Source organism: Sander lucioperca, chromosome 16 (assembly GCF_008315115.2).
Source record: "Sander lucioperca isolate FBNREF2018 chromosome 16, SLUC_FBN_1.2, whole genome shotgun sequence".
Taxonomy (NCBI): Eukaryota; Metazoa; Chordata; class Actinopteri; order Perciformes; family Percidae; genus Sander; species Sander lucioperca.
This window is the reverse complement of record NC_050188.1, coordinates 7,539,733-7,549,565: the sequence shown is the minus strand read 5'-3', so window position 1 is coordinate 7,549,565 and position 9,833 is coordinate 7,539,733. Positions and strand designations below refer to the sequence as shown.

The 9,833-nt window shown below is 43.5% G+C and overlaps 1 protein-coding gene across 2 annotated transcripts in view; it reads left to right on the top strand.

Moving 5' to 3' along the window:
- The first annotated feature begins 2,844 nt into the window (after positions 1-2,844).
- abcf1 (ATP-binding cassette, sub-family F (GCN20), member 1) overlaps positions 2,845-9,833 on the top strand; it is a 22,974-nt gene continuing 15,985 nt past the window's right edge. Inside the window, exons 1-6 of one of the 2 annotated variants that reach the window (XM_031279193.2) lie at positions 2,845-3,109; positions 4,525-4,574; positions 4,670-4,747; positions 8,085-8,211; positions 8,300-8,334; positions 9,193-9,282. In XM_031279193.2, coding sequence (XP_031135053.1) covers positions 3,046-3,109; positions 4,525-4,574; positions 4,670-4,747; positions 8,085-8,211; positions 8,300-8,334; positions 9,193-9,282 — 444 coding nt within the window. In that variant the 5' untranslated portion in view covers positions 2,845-3,045. The remainder of the gene's footprint in view (positions 3,110-4,524; positions 4,575-4,669; positions 4,748-8,084; positions 8,212-8,299; positions 8,335-9,192; positions 9,283-9,833) is intronic. The other variant, XM_035993450.1, reaches the window with a different exon arrangement.

The window sequence follows — 9,833 nt, the reverse complement described above, 5'->3', positions numbered from 1 at the left end:
GCGACCTCTAGCTTACCCAGTAAGAGCGTATGCCCCATGTAGGCTGAAGCCCAGGGTTCGAATCCGACCTGTGGCCCTTTGCTATGGTGTCATCCCCATCTCTCTCCCACCTTTCCTGTCTATCCACTGTCACTCTGAAATAAAGGGGGAAAAAGCCCCCAAAAATAATCTTAAATAAAATTTCAAAAAAAAAGAGGGGGTCACCAAGGCAAGCATGGAGGAATTGAACACCCAGCACTTCTCTGGTGGGCGTCCTGCTCGGTTTTCCAGGCGGTATGTCAGGAGCTGTGGTGTCCTTTCACAGAGACTTAACCTTAGCTGGTTCCTGGATTCTTGGTGCCATTCAACTCCCCTCCTGTGGCCCCCACAGATTGACCACCTGGTGACTTGGTGCAGTCAGAACAACCTGAAGCAAAATGCTCTGAAGACAGAGCATTTAGCTACGTCAACACTGTGGAGTCCTTCTGCTTCCTGGGCTCCGTCATCTCCAAGGACCTCAAGTGGGAGCTGAACATCAGCGGAGGATGTACTTCCTGCTGCAGCTGAAGAAGTTCAACCTGTCAAAGACTATGATGGTGCACTTCTACACTGCCATAATTGAGTCCAGCCTCACCTGCTCCATCACCATCTGGTACGCTGCTGCCACTGCTAAGGACAAGGGCAGAGTGCAGCGTATCATCCACTCTGCTGAGAAGGGGATTGGCTGCAATCTGCTGTCTCTCCAGGATCTGTTCTCCTCCAGGATGTTGAGGCAGGCAGGAAAGATTGTAGCCGATTCCTCTCACCTTGGACACAAACTGTTTGAACCCTTCCCCTCTGGCCGGAGGCTGCAGTCCATCAGGACCAAAACCTCACGCCATGAAAACAGTTTCTTCCCCTCTGCAGTCAGCCTCATTAACAAGGCCCCGGACCCCCACTGACATTGAATCTAATCCTACATCCTGTCCTCTGCACATTCTACAGTAAATATCCTGAACGTATGCACATCCGTCAACATTTGCACATCCTGCACTAATCCAATCAGCTTCTTTTTTCTCATTGTTAAACAGTTATATTGTACTTATTTGTTTATTTAGTTTCAGTGTTTATTTATGCACCATCCACCAAGGCAAATTTCTTGTAAGTGTTACTTACTTGGCAATGAATCCTTTTCTGATTGTGATTCTAATAAGTGTCATTGGCGGAAAAACAATTGAGAACCTCTGCTTCATACACTACTGCCCCCGCACCTATACTACTCACACAGGATTATACATGTGTATGTGTTGTGTTCTCTCCTCTCCCAGCAATACTTTTTGGTAGGATGACCATGACATGCCCCCTCTGATTTATCCAACAGTTGACAAGCTGTAGTGTTATTTTCACTGCCCTAAACACTCTCAAAGCCTGTAATACGTGCTCCTCTGTGAGCCCAGACTGATCCATACATTACTTCTAGTCTTGATCTGATTAGTAGGCTATATTTCAGAGATGCTCCCCATTCCACTTGAAGAGGAAGACAAGTTCTGAACCTCCTGGGCCCTCAGGCCCTTAAAATCTGACTCCAATTATCTCTAGACATCTTTTCTTCCCTGACATATTCGTTGATGGTAAGACCAGAAGACACAAAATAACTTCACAGAGACAATGAAAATCAGCTTCACACTTTAGTAATCAGTATTTCAAGAATTACAAGACATATGCATACGGTTTCACAATGTTAAGACTAGACTTGCCCTAGCAACCAGACAATTATTGAGACTCTTTTAGCTCCATAGACAATGCCGTACGGGGTTTAGGTCCGTTTCGGTTTAGGTTTCTAACTCTGCCTACACTTTTTATCATGCTCCTCCAGTCTCCCGGCAGGTCATCACCCCAGCAACCAGCTCATTTCCCGTATCCAGGGTCGAATGATGATTCACTCTTCAGATATTTACTGTTTTTTCACCGCGGCTGACAGTAACACCACACTTCTAACAACCTTGACCTTGGAGCAGACCTGGTTTTCTGCAATCTTATCTAACTGTCCCTCTTTTGATCATATTTAATTAAAAGTCAAGCTGAAACATTCTGTGTTGACTCAGACATTCTTGAATAATGAGAGACTTTATGCCTCTCAACCCAACCAAACACACAACTCTTAATGCATCAACAGTAAATATATATAAGATTAGCATGATTATTGGTCAAATTATTCCTTCACAATCCTGCCAGTCACCTCGTAACATGTTTTCAGCGTGAACTCGCTCTCTCCACGGTAATATCAGGTAATACCAAGGTAAAACATTATGAAGTGGCCTCTACCATGGCCCGATGTGCAAGAAAACATGATAATGTCATGGTGCTGGGATGCAGTGACATATAGCCTTAGGCCCTATGCAAGAAAACATGGCTCACTGCATGCAGCTGATGCACTTATATTTCCCCCGCCTTTGCTCCTCAGCAGACTTGTTACCAAATATATTATTTATCGCCACAGAAGATAAAATGGGACTTACAACATTCTGACCCTGTTTTAACCTGAATATAGTTTCCACTTATAAAGCCCATAAGTTGAAAACTTTCCATCCAAGTCCCATTAAGTGTAATTTGATCAGCAACCCCTGTCTCCATAACATATCTTCCCTCACACTAGAAATAGGGGAGGACCTAGAAAAGAGGAGAGAGAAGAGTGTTCTGGCTGGTGATGTGTGTCAGTGGAAAACACAAGAGAAAGGCCATGCTGGAAGGCAGAAGCTGTTTGGTCAGTCCCCTAAGGAGAAAAGGAGTGATAAGGGAAAACATAGGGGACACTGCAGGACACCCACACACACACACACACACACACACACACACACACACACACACACACACACACACCCCACAGTCCTCCAGCCGAGAGGTGGTGCTGGTGTGTCACTGCGAGCTTTCTGCCATCCGCTCAAACGCCAGACGAAGCAGAATGACACTTTGTTGACCCGGCATGTTGGGCCGCACATGGAGCTGCAAGTTGTGTATGGCTGATTAATCTTACGGGACATCGTTTTAGCTCCGTTATTTTCATAAAGTCGAAGTCAAAGTAACAAAATGCCCAAGAAAACGAAAGGAGACGCAGAGTGGGTGGACGATGAAGTGGCCCCGGCATCTGGTGGTGAGATGATGCTAACGCTTTACGTTAGTGACAAGCTAGCCAGCAGGCTAAGTAGCCTTAGAGCTAATGTTGATAAATCAGTAATGTTAATGTCATCTTCATTGAAAATCTTCAGTTTTTACTCTAACCTTCCTATTGTTAACGGCGTATGCCTGGTAATAAACGACTTTAGCTGTCTCATGAATCTTTAGCATCTTATGATCAATTCGGATGTTAAGACAAATAATCTAGAGACAATAATTGTAATAGAATCCCAACTTTTACAACTGAAATCAATTGCACGTTAGCTAGCTAGATAACGTTAACGTTATGTCAGATATGGCCTTAAACGCTAACAATATCGGTAACGTTAAATGGCCAAAGTGGCATGAAGAGGCGAACAGGGCTGAAACTGTCAGCGTCTAACGTTAACGTTTATCTAAACTAGACACATGTTAGATGGATGTTAGCGTTGTAACGTTATGCGATAGGTTTAGCTAGCCAACTTATGGGAAATGTAGCTAAAGTTATCGACAAACAAGATCATATTTAATTGCTAGCTTTATTTGTGAAGTTGGGTTTGGTGTAACATATACCCCCGGCTCATTTGGCCAGCAAATGTTACTATGCCAGCATTCACCAGTGTAATAGTAATACAGTATATATATATATATATAGTGTGTGTGTGTGTGTGTAAAAAAGTATATATATATATATATTTTAATTTATTTTTTAAGTGATAAACACACTAAATGGAATAGGGAACGGCATCATGTTTCACAATGACTTCAACAAAGCACATTTGAGCTAGTTAACGTTAGCATGAAGGTCTGTCAGTGATGGATATATCTAACGTTACTATCCGCAGTGACATGTGAAATAGTGTGGCAGTTTAGTCTGTTTGACAGTCAAATCACATACTATTTGACTCTAGCCATTACTTTATATTTTCTTTAACTGTATTAAGCAGATAAAGTGCTAAAGAAATGAAACAATGACTGTGAGCCTATAGTGCTGACTGTCAGGTTCAGGCTGTTTGAGGGGGAACCGTGTCAGCCGTTGACAGATGGACGGAAACGGTAAAGTAGTCAGATGTTAAACAGCTTCAGTCCCATTTGATGTTTGAAAATGTTAGTGAGTGCAGACACTTAAGTCTTTATTGATTGCTATTAATTTCAATTTATTAAACAGATGTTAAACATTAGGGGTTTTATTTAAGTTTATTTTAATTTACAAGTCCAATTCCATTCTGTCCCCTGTTGAGAGATTATTTTGGGCTTTAAGTTATTTACGGATGTGAATTACCTCAAAGAATCAGCACTTAACATCATAGTCATACATCATAGTCATTGTTTGCAGAGCACACACCTGACCTGACAGTCTGTGTCCTATCATCTCTTACAATGCCCCACTGATTTAATGACATTTTCTTCCAGCAGAAAAAACTGTGAAAAAGGGGAAGAAAGATAAAAAGGGGAAAAAGAGTGTGAGTACTCATTTGTATTGCATTGTACTTTTGAAGTATTGAAATGCCTTCTAACGGTTGTGTAATCTCTGAGATGTGTGGATGTTTTTCTCCAGTTCTTCGAGGAGCTCACCACAGATACCAAACCTGAGAAGGGAGACGACGAAGCTGTCAAAGACACACAAGGAAAACAGGTAATCTTCCTCTGAAAGTAGTAGTAGTCAGATGACTGCTAGTACACTGTTATCAGCAACCTGAAAGAGATCTAGGTCTTTAGCAACATCCCCAGTCTGATCTCTGATCTGCTTGACTAATATGAGCCCAGTGTATATTTCAGACATGTACTGCAATCTACATGGAAGTGTGCTGGCAGTTTTTCGGTCTGCCCATAGATAACCACTGATTTGGACCCATTTAAATTAGCTATTGCTCTGCTGGCTGCTCTGCCACACAAATGTCACGGCTGCTGCCCTCTACGAGGAGCTAGAGGTCCCTGCCCGGCAAATCATCCTGGATTTAAAAACAGTTTTTCCCCACGGTAATAAGAACCTTAACAATTCTCACACACCCTGACAGATGTACTACACCAAAAAACATTTAGGGTCCTATTTTAACGATCTAAGCGCACGGCATGAAGCGCATGGTCAGGTGCGTTTAGGGCGTGTCCAAATCCACTTTTGCTAGTTTGACGGCGGAAAAAAGGGTCCATGCACCGGGCGCATGGTTCAAAAGGGTTGTACTTAGTGTCTTCATTAATTCATAGGTGTGTTCTGGGCGTAACATGTAATAAACCAATCTGAGTGTCATCTCCCATTCCCTTTAAAAGCCAGGCGTGTTTGTACCTTGGCGCATTGCTATTATGATGGCGGATTTGCACCATAATATTTTTATTTGTAATCTTTTGCATGTTTGTGTGTGTGTGTAACAAGCATAGTGTGTGCGCGCTGTGCATAAGCCTAGGCGTAATTTACTAATTTGCTGTTAAAATAACAATGAAATGCTGCACTATTGACTTTAGACCAGGTTTTTGATGGTCAATGGCGCGATCACTTCCCGCTGCCTCAAGATAGCAATACATCAAGAATGCACCTGAACACACCTCCCTGTAAGACCAGCACGCCCATGGGCGCAAAGATGGGCGCAGGTGCATTTGCTATTTTAAACGACGCGGGTGCTGGACGGGATATTGACAACTGCGTCGGTCTTAAACTAGCAAAGACACATGCGTTGGGCTTTGCGCTGCGCCGGGTGCAAGATAGGGCCCCACGTATCAATTGTCTGTGTTGGACAAGCCATTCTTTGTGAAAGGCATAGTTTGGCCTTTTTGTGTATGGAAGGCTCTGAGCCAGAAGAGGCCATCTGGGGTCAGGATTAGGCATGTTACCGGGGACGGGGAAGAGGGGTGGAGAGGTGGTTACCTCCGCTGATGATGTACTGCAGCATGTTTCCTGACAAACAACGGCCCATGGCTCTCTTCATTTTAAATTAGCGCCATGTTTGAAGGCTGTGATGTTGCTCGATGAGGAGTGACGGCTCAGTTTCACACATACACACACACACACGCTGCTACTAGTGATGTCACCATGCCAGAAACATAGGAGTTGATACCAATGCCAGGGAAATTCTACGATTATCGATACCCAGTATGGTACCACAGTCAAAAACAAAACAACAAATGTTATGTAATCCTTTACAATTTGTAGTGGAGGGGGCAGGAGAACGAGATTTCCTTTTAATCTGGAGAAAAGCTCAGTGTTCTGGAGCCCCACCCCGCTGCTCAGAAGCCTGACATCAGCACACAGCCAGCTTACACTGACGTCTTCATGAGTTTACCTGAAACTCCCAAACAGCAAGCATGTTCAGACGTTGTTGTTTTCACACAGAACCGGGCTGCTTAAAGTTAACTGAACTGATGTTGTAGAGGTCCGCTAAAACAAGCGCTTAAGTTAGCTAATAGTCAGTAGCTATCGTAGCTCACGTTAGGCTAGGAAAAACAAGGGCAGAAGCTGACTGCCGTCGAGCCGTCAGAGTAAACCATGGTGTGCACGGAGATGTGCAAGGAGATGTGCAAGGAGATGAGGCGCTATTCACTTCACGCTGGTAGGCCTTTGCCAGCATTTAGCGGCAGACTAGAACACTGTCAGGTCAGGAAGAATCACATCCCCCGGTACCTACGGTATCTGCGGTACAAGTCCACATTTTGGCATGGACTTGGTACCGTATGGGTTCTGGTGACATCCCTAGCCGTTACAAACTCAGAGACAGACCTGCTAAATGTCAGGCGCACCACTGTGACAAATGAAAATGTTTAGTGGCACCTGACAGATTTTTGGTCGCACTCCGGAAAGGACATCTCGATGGGTCTTTATTCCCGGAACCAAAAAGACCCTAAAAAATGTACTACCTGGAATCAGACCTGTCTATTATTTGACAGCTGGGACCAGGATCCTTGCAGAACCGAGAAAGGTCTGACTCGCGTCCGACCAGACCCGGGAGACACACACCCGATCGGCAGCGATTTGGTCTATTTTGTTTCCATGTAACCGATTAATCGACCGATAGTATTTATAACTTATACAGTTGACAAAATACATACATTGTTTCAAAAAAAGTCCAGACGCTTTTGCCAATAATCAAAATAATAATGTCATATTTATTGATATTACACCCACAGCAATGCTACACAAGCATGTGTGTTGTCTAAAACAGTTCTCCTACATATTTGGAGTCATCCAGTGCAAAAATAAACATAATGAGCATTATAATTCATATAAAGGACAAACAATCTCAAAACAGTGACGCCATTCTTCTCTGTAGAACGGTTTAGAACGGTAACAGACGATCTCTGACCTGGAGGGATCTATCTTTCCCACTTTATACTATATATATATATTTGTTCTCGCTTGGATGCCCATATAAGGCGTAATGCCTTCCCATTGGTTGAAAACATAAACAAAGGCATCATGGGAGATCCCCTTGTCGGTAGCACCTACTGTCTATGGGTAGCACGGAGTTAGCGGCAGAAATGACCGAAAACGTGATGAATTATGGACATCAAGTGGATAAATCTTGGATGTAACAGTTTGGATTTAATGCTCAACAACCCCGAAAAAAGGCACAAGTTGGCAGCGCGCAGTAACACGTGTCGAAAATAAACACCAGGCATCAGTGATAGTTTTTATTTCGCCTCTAGAGGCCGCTATTGTAATGCATGATGCCAGCAGACCCTTCTCAGCTCTTGCGTACTGTGTAATGAATGACAGCGCGCGCCGCTACAGCAACGGACGCAACCATCGGTATGGATTTTCGCAAAACCGATGAATCGGTCGACCTCTACTGGAGGGTTCATTCTGTAGCAGCAGATCAGAAATAAACCGTTCAGTGCCTTAGAAACCAACAGTAGGATAAACAATGAGCATTTTACGAAACGTTAAGCTGGCCAGCTTCTCATTTTACTCGCTGCATTTCTGATCAACAAATGTCAATGTCAGCTTTTAAATGTGAAATTGAATTTGAAGCTGTTCTTTTCAGTCTCAGAAAAAGAAGAAAGACCGTCGGAAAGGCAAAGGCGGAGATGTGGATGATGATGATGATGAGGATGTCATGCTGAAGCTGAAGAAGCTCTCAGTGCAGGCTAGTGACGAGGAAGATGAGCCAGGTAGGATATGTCGAGACTTCTCCTAGCAATGCAACCCTCCTTGTTCTCACGTTTGTACAGTCATTGTAATGTCGTTTCTTCTCCACAGTCATGGCCCCCAGGAAAGGAAACAAGAAGACTAAGGTTAGTATCAGTCTACATGGCCCGCTGTGCTCATGTTGCAGTGTAAAGGCCGTTACACTAGGGCTGGGTACCGAAACCCGGTTGCACTCTGGAACCGGTTCCTACGCAACCAGTGGGAATCGGACCGGATTAGAACGCAAATTTCGGTTCCTCATTTCGGCTCCACTTAATGTGTCGACTAAAACTTTTTCCCTCTGTTGCTCCGAAACGGACGTAAAAATATCACACTTTCTCTGTAGTCTACCGTAGATGTAGGCTACTTTTAAAATTCCATATTTTCCCTCTGTGCTCACCAAAACGGACTTAAAGCACATTAGCCATTCACTGCTCGTGATTGCTAGTAAACATATTACATCTTTGATGTCATTTTTCAGTTTTTCAAGAATCGGTTTAGGAATTGGAATCGTTTTAAAAGAATTGTAAAAATCCAAACGATACCCAACCCTACATTACAAAGTTTTGGATATTCGTGCCAGCTCATCTACCATGTCGGTGGGACAGCTGCTGAAGAGAGAGAGAAAGTGACCGCGACGCAGTATGAGCGGACAAGAGAGAGCAGAGGAGAGTTAACATTTGGCAGTGAAGATATCAAGCGATTGTACAGCAGCTAGAGTCTGCAGCCTAAGCACAAATAAATGCTGCAAGTTGCTCAAAACCGTTGCAAAAGCTCAGAAAAATCAACCTTGTTTCGGAAAAAAAAATGAGGTCACTTTATCACCACGTAATAATCGCGCTCTGTAGGAAAGTGCTCGTGACGAAAACAGCAGTTTGAAAAAATATATTGATGTGCAAATTAATCGCATGAAAAACCCGTCCCCGGTGTGTAAAAGACCTTAAAGCAGCTGTGGTCTCCTTCAGGGGGGAAACATCTTTGCTGCTCTCAGCCAGGGCCAGAGTGATGAGGATGAGGAAGCTGACTTTGATGAAGACGATAAACCAGCAGCAAAGGTACAGTGCTGTTTTTCTCATGGCTTGAAATTACCCCCAAACAAATGCAGCATGAGTCTGTGTGGTGTTCACTGATCTCATCTCTGGATATTGCACACACAGAGTTGAAATGATGCTACCTTTTGGCTGGAGCGGACTATTTTAGTTGTTTTGGAGGGGTGGGAGGTTGGCACACATTTCCTAAAGGGTCCTTAGTGTGGAAGATTTAAAGTGCCGACATGGAAATACATTTTAAAAAAATAAAGTGAAATACAGTAGACATTGTTATATGTATTTCCTTTTCATATGTTGATGGAAACGCGTTTGTCGAATAAATAAAGATGTAGCCCTAGTACAGGGGTGGCGAACCTGTGGCTCTTGAGCCGTATGCGGCTCTTTGCCTGCTCCTGTGAGGCTCTTACTGTGTGGCTGGGGGCTGTGTCATTGGTTGATTGTTTTTAACTTTTTTGAAACATACAGTATTTCAGATAAGTAAACAAAAAAACACATTTGAATGCATCTGCCAATACTGCCAATACATTTGCCAATTATTTTAAAATGGAAAATAATGC